At 37.3% G+C, this 17,870-nt stretch overlaps 2 protein-coding genes across 2 annotated transcripts; both read right to left on the bottom strand.

Moving 5' to 3' along the window:
• Positions 1–5,664: 5,664 nt before the first annotated feature.
• Positions 5,665–8,134, bottom strand: LOC147864947 (30S ribosomal protein). The gene is made up of 5 exons (XM_087317624.1): positions 7,740–8,134; positions 6,833–6,979; positions 6,503–6,724; positions 6,275–6,383; positions 5,665–6,181 (listed from the first exon to the last, which is right to left on the bottom strand). Exons 1-5 carry the CDS (start codon positions 8,067–8,069, stop codon positions 6,072–6,074), a joined length of 918 nt encoding a protein of 305 aa, XP_087173750.1. The 5' UTR covers positions 8,070–8,134; the 3' UTR covers positions 5,665–6,071.
• A 2,140-nt stretch (positions 8,135–10,274) lies between these two features.
• On the bottom strand, positions 10,275–12,762 carry LOC147864946 (tubulin alpha-1 chain). Its single transcript, XM_087317623.1, has 4 exons — positions 12,611–12,762; positions 11,956–12,190; positions 11,488–11,858; positions 10,275–11,203 (listed from the first exon to the last, which is right to left on the bottom strand). Exons 1-4 carry the CDS (start codon positions 12,701–12,703, stop codon positions 10,547–10,549), a joined length of 1,356 nt encoding a protein of 451 aa, XP_087173749.1. The 5' UTR covers positions 12,704–12,762; the 3' UTR covers positions 10,275–10,546.
• Positions 12,763–17,870: the final 5,108 nt, after the last annotated feature.

The following is a 17,870-nucleotide window of genomic DNA, read 5'->3' as shown; positions in this document are numbered from 1 at the left end:
ATTTGCTTGATGAGTGACATCCTAGTTAACTTGCTTGAAATGCCTCTTAGTTCGTACACAACTCAAAGGGGTACATATACTGCATGTTCTTAGTTCATCGTAAAAACATATACTACATATTCTTACAAGGAATTATCAAAGAAAGAGAGAGAGTTTATAAGATTGAAATAATGTGTATGAAAGTTCAAGTCCTTCAAATATTATGATATCATGACATTCAATTCATGTGTTTGTTGGTTGCCAAATTTTAGACAAGCATAATAAATTTGAAAATTTCCCATATTCTTAAATAAGAAGATATCTTTGCAATGGGTTCATCTTAGCCTTAAACATTTCTGTTTGAGGCACACAAATTGTGTGATTATTCAAAATGCACATATATTTTAATGTAAACAAACGTAGATCACATACATGACCTTTGTTCTAGAAACCATATTGGTTACAGACTACTTGTAGAAGGAACATTTAATGTGAAATATTTATTGTACTGCTCATGCTTTACGCACTTTACGAATCCCATCTTTAAAATGTTCTTTGCCCTTAGTTGGCTAGAATTTGCTTCAGTTTTGTTTTCCATTTTTTATATCGACGCAATTGATTGACGAGTTTGATACAGAGCTCTATTTTGCCACCTCAGCCCTCTACAATCAAAATTGACCAGCACATTTCATACATCACCATTCACATTAAGTTGATATGTTGTATCTTTTCACCTTGAATAATTCATAAATGATTTTAGGTGACTAGTTGCTATCAAGATGTTTGTGCGAGGATTAGATGTACTCAATTTGACGACAAGTATTCCATATAAAAGTGCACAACATATCAAAAATCATACATATTATAGTAATCTCCCCATAACTTGATTTTATTATACAATTTTCAAGATTGCAAATATCAAATTTGATAACATTTGTAACCATTCATCTTCGAGCAAGAAATGTTCATATGCTATGATAGTCTGTACGTCTTTATCGAACTTTTGTGAGTGGTTCAATAAACAGATACTATTTCAAAATATTGTGTTTCGTTTTGGGGTTAAACATATATGTGTTTTGATCAGGGATTTGTACATAATCGTCTCATTTGTAAAATTTTATAACTAATGGAAGGAGTTTTGTTTTGGAAAAAAAATAAAAATGAATGTGATAAAAATCACTACATGTTATGAATTAACAAAACATATAGGCCAACTACTCATCACACTCAAAAGAGTATATGAATAAGACAACATATGTTGGTACAAGCTCACAAATGTCCTCTCTTGAATAAATTTATTTTTCTATAGTTAGTAAATTAAAAAGGGGGTTGGTTTATAATGTACAACAACCAACCACCCAACTAAGTAAAGGTATCAAGAAACATTGTTAATGAATATGAATAATCAACCTTACATCTCAAGAAATATTAAGAGAAGCAATGTCATTAGTCAATTATCGACATACATATAATCCATGTGTACGTGTATGATTAGCTTTAATCCTTTAGAAAGAGGGGGGGGATTGGACAATATCTGTAGGGGCACACCTTTGGAAAAGAGAACATGTGATGAAAAACAATGTAATGACCTTCCTATCATAGTAAAGGTTGATAACTTTATACTTGACTATCGAAATTGATTGACTAATTTCATAAAGAGCTTTATAAAAATATATTTATTTTGCCTTTCTGGTAGATATGTCATTTCTGTAAAACAAATGCTTTGATGTCATGAATATGTATCTATTTGACTCCACATCTACAACATCTCTTCCTCACATGCACATACACATAAGGCAACATGTTATTACATCACAAGGGCAGAGAGCAAAGAATAACAAGGGGAAGAAAATGATAATTTAGGTAAAGGAATGTAGACCTTCCAATGACCAATTCATGGATAATGACATGAAGCAGCGAAGGACCACAAGTTAATATTCTAGGCAAATTAATAGTTTTTATATAGATGAAGTGCACCATAAATGAATGCACGTATACAATCAGAGGGCATCTAAGATGAAATCAAGATGGTGAGCATCTCGGATGATAATATGTGTCAATGGGTTGTACAAAAATTAGGATAATGACATGGAAAGATGTGTGTATGTGTGTGTGTGGAGTCTAGACATGATTAATTTCTTGATAAGATCCACAACCATGGAAAAATAGTACAATGACGGGGCTTGAAAGGTATATAAACATGTGTTCGGTAAACGCTAACACTGGATGGCTAGTTTAGGGCAAATGGTCCAATCATCAAACATGTATGATGTGTTACAATATATTATTCAAGAGATTAATATATGTATGTACTCTCTCTCAAAGGTTCCAGCATGAGCAACGTTGATTATCTTTTGTAACAACAATCTAGCTTTGAATTGTCTATCTCTAAATGTTATGTGCTTTTATTTGAGCTACTTTCAAAAAGTTGGATGCCAAATATCACGTATCAAAGCAAGTGTTTGAATATTCGTCTTTAACCTAAGAGGGGGGATTGGTATGTAATAATACACGCTATACAATATTTTTCATTTACTTTTGAATCTAAAATAGAAAATAATGTTGCAGTTAGACAAATCATAAAACATGAATCAGTTAACTTCACAAGTGTGCAAGATGCAATCCAATATATTTTTGAATTACAATGTCATGAGTGGACCCTATATCACGTGAGACCTAGAGTCTAGGATATAATAATGCTTGTGATGGAAATATCCGATCGATCTTTGAGAGTGAAAAGGCAACCTATTAAAAAACAATCATCATTGTTATAGACACATAATCATTTGAAAGTAGTTTATATCGTCTTGCGTAAGCAATGTCATTGTTTTCAACAACTTGTTCTCAAAAGCAAATTTCAATACCACCATGGTTTAAGCAAAAATAACCAAATTGCATACTCTTGGATAAGATGAGACTACAGATACATATTGAGGAGAAAATGGCCAATTTGCATGCTCTTGGATAAGATGAATCATGAAACTATCAATTTGTATGTCTTTGGATAAGATTATAAAACTACAAGGGAGTTATGTGTAAACACGTGAAACATATGTTGAGAAATCTTGACTATACTACAATGGATATATGTATGATGTATCTATGCTTAGCATGTTATTTCTTAAGGTTGTGATTCATATACCCTTAGAGCACCATAAGTTCACACAAAAGACCATCTTTCATGTTATTATCGTTCTCCAGAACCAAAGATTTATGAACTACTTGAAATTCTAGCCATTTGGGGGGCAATAGCACCTACTCTCCTATTGTTGCAATAGTGCATTGTTTCTCCCCCCCCGATGAACGTTTAAGTAAACTGGAGTACAATTCAGCTATTTAAGTTTCAATTACCTTATTTGGAGCACCTTATATTCCTTGTTTAGGTCTAGACTAGTATGTTGCAAATCGTTTCCCAACATAGTACATATGTAAGACAAATTTGTAGTTGTGTTAACATACTCAAAAAGTGTGTATTAGTTTTCATATAAACATGCATAAGAAAAAGTCTATAGGTCTCTATATACGGTGTTTTCCAAAGGGTCAATCACATAGGTGACATCTAATCTTTACAAATAGTGCCCCCAACTTTAAAACATGCATATGGTGTACATATAGCCTTTGATTAAGACAATTGTCATTCTCTAGGAATGAAAATTAGGTAGTCTAGGTTTACTTGCAATACCTTCATAATACTATATAATTAGAGAACAATAAGACATGTATGAGTTATAAGAGTTAATAATAATTCCATAAGTTAAATTAGTAAAAAGCATTAAGAGGATGCTATACATCTCAATTATCTCGTTATTGATGTCATAAAGTGTTAGCGTGCAACTAATTATTTAAGTAAAACATTAGGATTTATATACCAAAGAAAGGACCAACACCTAACGACGGTGTGAGGCATATCCAACTTCCATGATGTTTGTTATATGCATAACAAATGAGATAGGTTTTGCATGTAACAATGTTCCATACCATCAAGTGTTGATGCGAGTTGTACCTTGGGTTCCGTGAGGATATCATGTGTTTAATATCCAAACTTACATAGTATCAATATAAGTCAAGCCTCCCTTGAGAAGAAGGTAGCCAACCTTCTTCAATTGGAAAAAATCCTAGGCCCTAGTGTGTTTAAACACGAATAATTCATGTTTCACATTGTAGAATTGCAATTCAATTCATACCCTCAATATAACCCACATGTACTCATCATAAGATTTGGGAAAACTACAGAAAACTTATCTCATGATCAAATATGGTTATGAGCATAACATATAGGATGTAATATTGAATATTACGATAAACAAATGAATCATCATGTTCAATTGTCACATATTGAAATCAGTGGATACAATGCTCATGACTTTGAACACCATTGTTTACTGGCGTAAAGGGACACAACAAGTTAAGGCATACAAAACATCTCTTTGGCATTCATAAAACCACACCACCACATGTACTCATCATAAGATTAGGGAAAACTACAGAAAACCTGTCTGATCAGATAATAGTTACGCATGTACCATATAAGATGTAATATTGAATATTATGATAAATAAATAAATCATCATGTTTAATTGTCACATATTGGAACCAATGGATACAACACTCATGACTTTTAATAACATTGTTATTGATGTAAAGGGACACAAGTTAAGGCATACAAACATCTCTTTAGCATTCAAAACCACACCTGTTCGTTGTTTAACCAAAGACATTCTAATGGTATTGTGGTGTCCCAAACATTTCTCTATTACTCAACAAAAATACTTTGAATAGCATGGTAACAATGATAGCTGATTGTACATAACACCTTTTCAGATGTTGAATTTAACTTGTCAAACAAAACAGAGATTCACTTACAAATTTACATCGCTCACAAAAGAAATTTGACATTGATGACATCCATGCATTAAGCATCAACAATAAGAGTAAAACTGGAAAACATACATACAAAGTATATTAAATAAAGATCTAGTGGCAAGTTTCGAAGAGTAATAAAAATCTTATTAGTATCCATGACATCCATGGATATTGTGAGCATCAATGATAAGGGTAAAATATTGAACAGTATCCATAGAACATATATTGAACAAAGATCTAATGTCAAGCTTATAAATACAGTCCAGAGATGATAGTGCTCACCACCAATATGCATATGTATATAATAATAGGCAAATATTTTGTTGCTATGTGCACATGCTCAGTTTTTATGAGAGATTAATCCCCCTAAAATGAGAAAAACGAGGCTAATTACTTATGAACAATAAGTAGTCCAACATTAATTCAAATAAACATATTTGATCAGTTTACAAATAAAACATGTATGATCTAAAAAGTAGGCATTGGCATTTTAGAATATTTTAAATCAAGTAGTGTCCTATAATGTTACATAAAAGAAGACAATATGTGAGATAGCGATGGAATCATGGGTTCAAATATATGTAGATCAATCGTGTGCAATGTTGTTAAGTTTTAACATGTGCAAAGGCCGTAAATTTCAATACGTGCAAATGCAAGTTAAAAACTTGGGTCAGTCGATGCACACCTGCATACAAATGGTAGGATTGAGATGAACAAAGATGTTCAATACAAGCATTTTGATAGATGATATCAAGTCTTCACTCCCCCACTGTAGCCACAAGAAGTAAGAGGGACATGTACTTAAAGATGCTCTTCTATGAATAACAAAATAAACCTGTATAATACAGGTTGCGCGCAATCACACAAGATCTTCAACATGCTATAGCAGGAATTAAAAACCAATATAATACACCTAGCATACATAAAAGGGCTTGAGTATCACTTAAAGCTTGATATCATGTATCATGTGAAAACTACAAACCTAACCATCGTGCATTACCCAGTGATCTGCTTAGTCTAGATGTATTGATAAGGCCAATAAAACTCAATCTTACCGTTCGTTTCCAATGCAACTATTGAAGATCCTTGTACTCCCTGAGCATCTCATTCACAATCCAAAAACCAAGTACTTTTGTCAAGAAGGATTCTCAACATGGTAAAAAAGCAGATATTTTTCTTTGCTTTCTATACCACTCTAGTAACAGAAATGAAATTCCACACAATTGGGCCTAACTTTTCCTTCTAGCTCCATTATCTGTATTTTCCCATGCTTCATTATTTCTTGGAATGATAAGGCCATAGCCACCATGTTTGCGCTTGTATAAAATGTTGATCTCACCTACAATAGGCCAGTAGAAAAGAAACCAAGAAGCTCATTACACTTCTCTTGGTTATTACAAAGACAGCATTCAGAGACTAGAGATGAACATACCACTTCCAACATTCCTGAATGCAAAGAAATCGTGGCCAACATTCACCAATTGCTCTAGTGCTTCATCAGGTGTCATAGGCATCATCTCGAAGTACTTTGTCCTCACAACCTGAATATGGAAGAGGATTTATGCTAGATTAAAGACAATATATTAAACAAATGAAATCCAAGCATATTTGGAGGAAGAATTATCAGATGAATTAATGAATCAATTCAAAGAGTACTAACTTCATCTGGTAGATCGTTTGGTTCTTGGTGTTTGAATTGGACCTCTTCAGTTGTCAATAATTCTCCTACTTTTTGCTGATGCCGGGGTCTCCCAACATCCTTCTCTTTGATTTTCCGAAGCTTTCTCGAGATTACATCTGAAACTCGATCTATGCTAGCATACATGGAATCAGACTCTTCTTCAGCTCGAACTACTCCATGTTTTTTAGTAAACATTGTAACCTAAAACATTCAACAAACCTACCTCATAAATATTGAAACAATAGAATCTATCTTATACAAATTGAAACTACCAGAAGAAAGACACCATATTAATACATGGCCGCTTACCTCACATCTTTGCAGTTTAGGACCTTTACTACCAGACTCTCCACCGCGAACAGACATTCGGACATCTACTTCACGTAATAGATTGTATTGATTATGAATTGCATTTCCTATCTTTTCCTCCACATAAGCCTTATTCGCGTCTGTGAGCTGACAACCACCAAATGTTTCAAATATATTTCTGTTTTTTTCTCAAATTTCATCATGTATCATGATCCAAAACAAAAATAAATGGAAAGGAAAACCGAAATGATGTGAGCATAAAGTTATTGCAACCAGTCTGGCTCTCTCCAGATTTTAGTTTAAAAGGATGAGTTGGCCTTGAAATCTGATTTACCAAGTCTAGGATGATTATTTCAGTATTTTCCTCCATAAAAAAGACAATGTTCATTAGTATTAGCCTCCCCCTGAGCATGAAAGCAGAACACATTTGCATCCATTTGAAGAGAATGTAGTCTCAATTCTTATCTCTCTTTATTATACAGAAACTCCATCAGTGAATTATTTGGAACAAGAAAAGTCATCCTGCTTATATGCATGACAGAAAATGAAGTCTCAATTGTGATACAATGTTTAATATGTAAAATAAAAAATGTTAAAAACACATGTCTCTACATTACAATAACCATTCTAATCCCGAATTGCCTATGTAAAATGGACATGTTTTTACCAACAATTTCCCCTCAATCAGAGTACGCAAAGCACAATGAATTCAGAAAACCATGGATCACTGAAGAAAAAACGAGATATACATGTTAACGAACGCATAAACGATTCTAAGTAAAAATGAAACTTTAAATGAGACAGTCCTCTCAATAAAAATTCTGCAAAACCCTGGAAAACCGAGTAAAGAATATAAATATATAAGTACAACAGTAAATGGATGCACAATCTAACAGAAAGATCCTACCTCGAGATGTTTTCCTTGGATGATAAGGCGAACCGACGCGAGTGTGCCGCCCCAAGCCATGCAGGTTGTGATTCTTCGTCTACCTGAAGAGAAATTCGGCAAAGAAAGGGAAGGATCCGAGACAGAGAGTCCTGAGAGGGAGCTTCGCAAAGACGGCACTAAACCATCGCCAGAGAGAAAGCGAGAAGAAGGTCGGACTAAACAGGAGGAGGAGGAGGAGGAGGAGGAGGTAGAGCAAGGGGAAGCTTTGTTCGAGTTTGTGGTTGAGCTTGGATCTGAGAAGTAGCAGCAGCTCACAAGAGCTGCAGAAGCTTGAGCAGCGAACGCCATTTCTGAGCTTAAGTCTTTTCTTCTATCGTTTCTGTAGACTGAGACTGCTAAAGATAAATATACATATACATATATACCTGAGAGAGAAGACACAGAGAGAGAGAGAGAGAGAGAGAGAGATGACATGGAAAAGATAATGTTATGTGGTGAATGCATACATATCTCTCTCTCTCTCTCCGTCAGTGTCTACATATCTGCTGTCACATTTGGCCGGCCATTTGACCGCCCGTCCACCCCGGACATAATTTGGACATGCTTTCCAATATACTACCCAGGCGGTCATTAAACCACACCCTCATCCGCATTAACTCTCGGGAAAACGGATAACTGTCTCAGAACCATGTCCTGCTCAAATGCGGCCCATGGTTTAGCTGATAGAATTGAAGATTGCCTAGTCAAAAGAAGTCCGTGTGAATCAATATGGATTTTATATCTCGGCGACATGTAACTTGATAATATTGCAAATGCTTACATCATTAGAATGGGACGTCCAAAATCTATAGAATAAGATATAGTTATTATGCAAGTTGATCTAGAAAAAGGCTATGCCACTATATAATTGGACTTTATAGAGTCAACAATGATAAGATTGGGAATTGGACAAATAATGTGTTTTATCAATTGGGATAAACCTCCGATGAAGACATTTGTCACAACAAGATGCAAAATTAGTCCAAAATTGATTAATCAATAGCTCTGGATTGGCCACAATTTTGGGCACATCTTGGAAAGGGGGAGGCAACACCTCATTATCTAGTTGTTCAGCAGTTCATCAAATTGTTTCTCAAGACATCATTTTTTAAAGAACTTTTTGGATATTTGGATTCCTTCATAGAGTCATCTCACAATGTGTCTAGGAATATGGTTTACCATGAAAAAGATACAAGTACAGACTAGCAATAGTTGAGATGATTGTATCATGTGTTTGGAGATTGTGAGTTTGATACAATGATGTGGCATGTAGTCTAGGGAAGTTGATTTTGTGAAAATAAAAGGCGAAATGAGTTGAGTTGTAGTTTGCTCAATTGTTTCAAGGTCATGAGTTCGATAAACCAATATACAATTTGAATGAAATCGAGGAGCCAAAAGGATCCCATTGTGTCGTGCTATGATTGCTATCTCCTCTTCTTCTACTACTTTAATATCTCATTCACTTGAGACACTAGACCAAATCAGTAGACAAGAACTTATGTTCAACCAAAAACACTGCAAAGAGAAAGGTAACACTTGAATTGAGTAGTAGGATTTGAACCCATTATACAAATCAATAGAACTATATGTATGCATGACCCAAGCGACAAGGGTAGTAAGTAAACCAAACCCCTCTTGTCACAAAATCCACAAAGAACAATAAACAAGATATTTACATATAGATTGCATACCATGCTTTTCCATTCTATAATATTACTCCATCGAGCTTTCGTGAAAAGAAGGTGTGGGTGTAGTAGGTAGGGATGGTGAGTGCAAGAAAAGGAAAGAAGTAAAAGTTAAAGCCTGATTTTCCACTAGTACACGCCAGCCGTAAATTAAACGAAACCAAGGAGTCAAAAAGATCCCATCGTGTCACGCAGATATCTCCCCTCCTTTAATATCTCATTCACTCAAGACACCAGACAAGATCAGCATACAATTTAGTCTCAAGTTGTAGGTTTAATGTCGTTGTCTACTTCCCATTCTTAAACTACGTAGATATTATCATTACTTTTGGTGCATTTCGTCCAGGTCATTTGATTATCATTCTAGGCTATACACACCTCATCAAGCATGGTGGTGGACATTATTCTACGCCATACACTTCATAAACTTGTTGGGAGCAGAAGTTTTAGAACAAAACTCGAAAAAATTTAGAACAATATAATCATCAACACAGGCAATGACTATGGCGATAAACTTATGAAGCTTTTTTTACACATCATTGAGGAGGAGGTAGTAGTAAGTTTGTAACATGCTGTTAAAAAGAAGAAGAGCAAAAGCCTTTATAACAGGGTGAAAAGAGACACGCGTCTCATCATTACGCACAGTGCGATGAAAGAAACTTGGAATCACGCCATAAACATATTCACACTGCATACTGACAAAAAAGGGCGCGCAATTTTGGAGGTGTCATTAATGAAGATTAATTAGCAGACGCGAGAAATTAGTGACAACAGTAATATAACAAATGTTTTAGCAGGATGCGAGAAATTAGGGATGACAACAATAATATAACAAACAAAGAGCAACAAATTTAGTGATTTTCCTTCTTGTCCAAAAAATTACTTGCATTAGAATATGGAGAGGAGATTGACAACACACCAAAACAACTAGAGATTTCCCTGTTCCAAAGAGCGAGCATGCTCTTTTCTGCAAATTCAAATAACTGCAAACCCTAACCATACTCTTAACCTACTCACACAAGCCCACAACCATGGCGACCTAAAACAAACACAAGATAACTAACTACCTGCCCCATAACTAACAGATAGCAAAACCACTACCTAATACTCCTCTCCTTCATCGCCTTCATCACCCTCGGCCGATTCCGCCCCGACCTCTTCGTAATCCTTCTCCAGAGCCGCAAGATCCTCACGAGCTTCCGAGAACTCACCTTCCTCCATACCTTCACCCACATACCAATGCACGAAAGCACGCTTTGCATACATGAGATCGAACTTGTGATCGATCCTCGAGAACACCTCCGCCACACTCGTGGAGTTGGAGATCATGCAGACAGCCCTCTGCACCTTGGCGAGATCACCACCAGGAACCACAGTAGGAGGCTGATAGTTAATACCACACTTGAACCCTGTGGGGCACCAATCCACGAACTGAATCGTTCTCTTCGTTTTAATGGTGGCCACCGCTGCGTTCACGTCTTTAGGGACCACATCTCCTCTGTACATCAAGCAGCAAGCCATGTATTTGCCATGCCTTGGATCGCACTTGGCCATCATGGATGAAGGTTCGAACGCACTGTTTGTTATCTCCGCCACAGATAGCTGTTCATGATATGCTTTCTCGGCTGAGATCACAGGCGCATACGAGGAAAGCATGAAATGAATCCTGGGATATGGAACCAAGTTGGTCTGGAATTCAGTCACATCCACATTAAGCGCTCCATCGAAACGTAAAGAGGCTGTCAAAGAAGAAATAACCTGCGGAAAAACAGAAAATTTATTTCACACTTTTAGTTTTGATATCGAAGTGCTGTTCAGTAATCAGCATTTAATTAAAATGCAGTTTCACATCAACAGACGACAAAAAGCGGAAACACCATTGATAAAGGAGGTAGCATTAAAATGCAGCTTTACATCAGCAGGAAACACTAATGATAAAGCTGCATACTTCTTATTAGCATTTGAATGAAGGTTCACATCAGCAGACAAGGACAGCAGAAAACGATACCGATAAAGAAATATCAAGATTACGAATAATGTACCTGAGAAACAAGCCTGTTGAGATTAGTATATGTCGGACGCTCAATGTCAAGGGAACGGCGACAAATATCGTAGATAGCTTCGTTATCCAGAAGCACAGACACATCCGTATGCTCGAGGAGAGAGTGTGTAGAGAGCACGCTGTTGTATGGTTCGACCACAGATGTTGAGACTTGAGGAGAAGGATAAACAGTAAACCCGAGCTTCGACTTCTTTCCGTAGTCTACAGACAGACGTTCCAGGAGGAGAGAACCAAGACCAGATCCAGTGCCTCCACCAACAGCATGGAAGACAAGGAAACCTTGCAGACCAGTGCAGTTGTCTGCAAGCTTTCTTATGCGGTCTAGGCAAAGATCCACAATTTCCTTCCCGACTGCACAGTAACGCAAAAGCACGAACTATTAATCATAGAACACAGTACAAGTTGAACGCAACGCAACCTACCGGAAGATTAGGCAATATAAACTTACTGGTGTAATGGCCACGGGCAAAGTTGTTTGCAGCATCTTCCTTGCCGCTGATAAGCTGTTCCGGATGAAAAAGTTGTCTGTATGTACCGGTTCTAACCTCATCGATCACAGTGGGCTCCAAATCAAGGAAAACAGCTCTCGGCACGTGCTTCCCTGCGCCTGTTTCGCTGAAGAAAGTGTTGAACGCATCATCACCTCCTCCGACAGTCTTGTCGCTGGGCATCTGCCCATCGGGCTGTTAAAACAGGAAAAACACGTTGTTAATAATAAGATACATATTTACAATCCAAATGTACTACATACTCAAACAGCAAAGTAGCTGCACTGTACAATTAAGTGCGGAATTTACAAGAAATTGAGGACTTTTACAGATCCATAAGCTAAAGGAAAGTGCGCTAGATATCCTAAAGGAGAAGCGTGGAAATTACATAGTTTTCTAAAGGAAAACATGGTAGATGTTCAGGCTAAAGATATTCACAGAAGAAAGAACGGAACAGTGAACAAAACATACTGTGTCGAAGAAAGAAAATCTAAGATAACGAGACAGATGAACAGCTCCAGGCTCTGGAATAGATCTAGTGAGGGAATTACAAACAAGACCGGATCCACAAAGGGGGGAGGCGTCTCAACAGCAGGAGTGAAGAGAGGAGGTTACCTGGATGCCATGTTCCAAGCAGTAGAGCTCCCAGCAGGCGTTTCCGACCTGGATACCAGCCTGACCGATGTGGATGGAAATGCACTCTCTCATGTTGACAGGAGGTAAAGAAGAAGGCGAAAGGAAGAAGAGAGGTTAGGGGGAAGGGGAGAGAGAGAGAGAGCGAAGGAGGAGGAGTGACAGAGAAGCGTGTGCGAAGACGCTCTCAGGTTAAGAAGAAGCAGGAGAAGGAAGGAAGGAAGGAAGGAGGCAGACAGCTATGGCGATGGAGAAGCTGAGGGTGTGCGTTGGGAGGGTTTATAGTGAGAAGGCAGGGGAGACTTGACGGGGCGGTAACGGCGGCCCTGGGGGTTGCGCCGTTAAGTGGCCGTCGATTCTAGCCTAACGATGACGGCCATGGATCCGTTAGTGTAACGGTGACGGGGGGGGCTCTCTCAACCGTCTGTGTGTGTGTGTGTGTGTGTGTTGGGCGGGGGGGGGGGGGGCCTCCGCTCCCTTCAAATTTTGAATTTTAGGTCTATGTTAGGTCCGAGATCTTTGTTCTTTCTTTCTTTGCCTCTTCTTCTTCTTCTTCTTTCTTTCTTTCTCCTTCCTTTTGAAGATACAAATTGATTTACATGATTTGCCCTAATCCCATGATATGGCCTCCCTCCATCCACACCTTGTCATTCCGTCCGGACTCCGGACACACACGCAACGCGCACACGCGGTCACGTTAGTTATGCGTTTTCCCCTACGTTGTTCTGTCTTTTAAGAAGGCTTGGGTTTGCACCCGGTATTGGACATACAAGTTGACAGAATAAAAATGCCCGGAAAGCATCATCGCAATTTTTTTTGTTTCTTCGTTCAGGTTGCGATTTGCCTTCCCTCTGTGGTTGCATCGGTCGCCACCCCTATATTTTATTCGATGAATCTTGCCGAATTCTGCCATAAGACAATCGTCAGAGCACCGGATATGTTGGTCATATCAAGAGTCATGTTGGACATGATAGTGCTCTCAGTTCGTTTGAAAACGCTTACAATGTTAGCCTTACAAATAATTACAAAAGGGTATAGCCACCTTTGCAGCTTGTTTAACCACTAGAGGGAATATGACGCATATTAACATGCTAGTCATGCATCTGGTTGCACACATCTAGGCCTTGTGATTATTAGATTAATGCATGTTCATTGTTTGTGTGCTTGAGAACGGACATAAGCTCACTAGACATGTATGATCACATCACACTTGGACCACCACCAATAAACTTATGTTACATTCTTTCTTAAGAAACCCACATGGCATAATGTTCACAATGGGAGAACCTTGTCAAACTAACAAGCTTGGCATCTACTATCATTGAGGATAATTCGTAAGGCAAGCAAATGATGGAGCTCGATCACATTCAGCTTATCCACAAAGGTGGACGGCTCTGAATCAAAAGTTTTGTTGTTAGATCATCATCTCTACGACTCTCAAACAATTACTTTGTGATACAAGTTTCTAAATGTTAGAAATCGTATATTTCACCTAAAGGGACCATTATAGCAAGGATGCCCTACTTGATTTGGGATATGACTTTTCACATTGACACTCATCGTCCACCACGAAATTGGGATCATTATAAGAGCTCTTACTTTGAGGTATGATTTTTTTGTATGCATTTTTTATTAAAAGTATGAATCAAGTAAGCACATGCCTTGTATCTCAACATGTGTTATAGGTACTAGAAATGAGGTGTCTTGCGAGTGCGTGCTATTCGATTAAATCCAATTGATCCAATGCTTATGAGTTGGCTACTTAACTTTTGGTTATTTTTAGTTCATGGGCGTGACAGGATAAGTGCTTGTGATGTGCATGATTATCCCAAGTTCACGACAATTTGTTAAAGTTTTCCTTGCAAAAGAAATGTTCAACCTCATATTAAGGTTTCCCACTACTAATATGATTTTATCAATAAAATAACTAGACATTAGGTGTATGGCACAATGTGACACATTGCTCTTTTTTTGTGAGATGAAATCGGTGAAGCTTTGGAAGAGAGTAAAATAACGATAAGATGGAAATATCAATAAGAATTTTAAATAAATAAATAAATAAATATATATATAATATTTCCAAAAAAGAATTTTAAATATATTGTAAACTTCATACGTAGATTTCTTTGAATACTAGGAATAATGTTAGTTAATTGCATGTAGCTTTTAAGGTTTTGTATACTACCTCTCTACAATAAGAGGGATAATATCACTAAATTCGTAGCACCAAAACTAAATGGAAGTATGACAAGACGTGTATTAGTGTTGAGAATGAAACAAAGATGCATCGGACCATTCTTAGTTAAACATTCACCCTTCAACATTAAACGGGATTATCTTTATGCTTTCCACACACTTCGTGCATGTACGGGTTGTCCTCAATTACATGTACGAATGTTGTTAATCTTCTTTCCTCATTGAGCACAAAGAATGCAACTTGTATTTGTCTAATTGTTTGTTGACCACAATCTTTTCAATTGATGCCATCCCATTTAATGGATAATTCCGACTTATATTTATAGAAATATTTCTTGAATAGATTGTTTTCAATTGCTTTCATTGCATATTATAGATGTAACCAATTATCCATCTTAGATTTTATCTAAATTACTATTGAGCACATTATTCTTCATTGCTTTCATCACATTTAAATGGATATAATTAATCATAATATGTGTATCTATGGTTATGCAACTAGTGTGCATGTCCATGTTTATAATCCCATTGGCATTATGGAAAGATATGTTTGGGGGCAACTGAAGGATAGATTATCAATGACAATTAAGGCAACCATATTTATGTTGAAGCTAAAGGGTTTTCCTTGGTAGTTAATATGGTCTTTTTATCACAAACACAACACATTACTACGAAGTGAAAGAACATCGTACAAGTGCATTAAAGTGTGTTGGGCATGTACATAGTTCGAGCCATACTTCCCATTCGTGTCATACTCACACGTGAAATGGCTCCAATTATGATTAAAATCCATTCGTCCATATTTATATTTAAGAAGGAGGTAGTAAGAAGGAGCCATGGTTGTTGCTCCACCATCATCATCATCATGGTTGTTGTCATGTTCATCTTCTGCAGAAAAGGAGATGGACCAGAAGATGAACATGATCGGTTGGTCCAGCCGCGAGTGGAGGTCGCGCGCCTTGTTCGTTTCGTCCATCTCAAACTTGCGATGCGCGTATATAAAAAAAAAACCCAAAAGGCAAGAAAAAGGAAACGAATATCACGTATCATACGCACATGAATGTATGTTACTAAATTGGATGTATGCGAATATTACAAACTATAGGCATGTATGTGGAAGACATTTAAAGCCTAAGGTTTATTTGGCTCTTTACCAAGGACTATGGGAAAAGAAGAGGGTTATGTAGGTGAGAAGCATTATTTCATATTATAAATATGATGAAGGCATACTATGTTATATGTTATGGGATGTTAGAATTTACTTACAGTATTCTACAAAAACAACGACCACCAATTGTTTTTTGGGCATCGTTCAAAGACGATTTACCTTGCCTTATTCAAACCAAGTCTAAAAACAAGTGATACATCATTTTTGTTTTATCCAAAAATAAGGCTCACAAAATCATCATTCAAAGTTTGTTTGTCTTGCTTTTTTATAATAAAGTCTAAATTGAGAACTAAATCGCTTTGTAGAAGGTGCATACAAATGGACAACCTTGTTGAATCACTAGCATGTTTTGTTTGTAATCTCTCTAATATGCCCATTATGTGGAATATGGAAAATGCACATTGTTGAATGGATGCTCTAATATGCCCATTATGTGGAAATATAGAAAATACACATCGTTGTATGTATGCTATTATACTCGGGAGGCAAATCTAGTCTATTGATAAGCACAATTAGTTTTTGGTTTCTCCAAGCTAACCATTTTATGTTTATAGCTTTAAGAATACCGCTAAAATGGGTAACAAAATCTCAAGTCTCAAATTCTTGACCTCTAGATTTCTCGAAGTTTTTTTTTTTCCCAAAAAACATTACTACTTCCATTAGTTAAGAAAAAGTACATAGGATAATATACAACTCATATGTTACAAGCCAATTTGCATGGCTACAAGAAAACGACATGTTGTCATAGACACGATGGAATGTAGGGGGTTGAACAATGACCTCTTGGTCTTATTGGGCAACCTTACCAATTGACTTACATTCCATCTATGCATTATTATATTGTATAAGTTTCAACTTATTACATTGTAAGTTAATCACTAGAAGTTTCAAGAAACTTCTAGAGAATGCATAGACACGCACTCTCTAGAAGTTTCCATGCATTCTCTTGATGTTTCCTAGCTTACATGCATACCACCACATTCTTGTATAAATACTTCGGGGCACCTTGATTACAATCAAGGTGAACAACACCAGTTACGGAAGCATAATTTAGTTCTCGCTCTCCCTTGTTCTCTCTCTCTCTCTCTCTCTCTCTCTCTCTCTCTCTCTCTCTCTCTCTCTCTTGTACTCTTGTCTATGCTCCTCTCTATCTATATATATATCTTTCTCTCTTTGTTAATATTGAGTTCGCCTACTTGTCTTGCTCTCGTCTACGCCCGTGACAGTTTGTTCACCTTCCCTTCTTGTTACCATGTCCAACTTGGCCTTAAACCAAGTAGTGGCAACCTTGGAGCAACTTCAATTAGAAAATGAAAGCCATCGCTAGTCATTGTGAGAGCTTCAAAATAGCACATCCAACAATCCTTCACCCGTTGAACCTCACCTTCCGTCAACATCTAACCCAACCCCTTCCTCTTCCCATTCATATGTCCTCGAACCTAACGTCAACCTACCTGACAAATTCAATGGCTCGAGGGCGCATCTTCGTGGCCTCATCAATCAAATTCGGCTTATCATCCGCTTACAACCCCAACGTTATGCTAGTGATTTCTCTCGGGTCGGCCTTGTTGGCAGCTTTCTCTCTGGGCCGACACAAGCGTGGTTTGCACCATTGATCGAGACCTCATCACCCCTCCTAGACAACTTTCCTACCTTCCTTGTGGAGCTCGAAGCCACATTCAGAGAGATAGAAACACACAATCCGATGGTGGATTGGTGTAACCACTTCATCAAATTTCCACAAACACTATTACTTGTGTGGGGGCTGCTTTCAACTTGGGTGCACATTCTTCTGATTTCAACTCAGTCTCCGACGTTGCCGATTCCGTTGTGGCCGATTCTAGCGTGGTCACTTCCGTGCTCGTTGTGTCACAAGGC

Source organism: Azolla caroliniana, unplaced genomic scaffold, assembly GCF_043228905.1.
Source record: "Azolla caroliniana isolate FFs.n. ecotype wild unplaced genomic scaffold, voAzoCaro1.0.p SCAF_4, whole genome shotgun sequence".
Lineage (NCBI taxonomy): Eukaryota > Viridiplantae > Streptophyta > Polypodiopsida > Salviniales > Salviniaceae > Azolla > Azolla caroliniana.
Note: the sequence above shows the minus strand (reverse complement) of the source record. Positions and strands in the feature narration are given on the sequence as shown.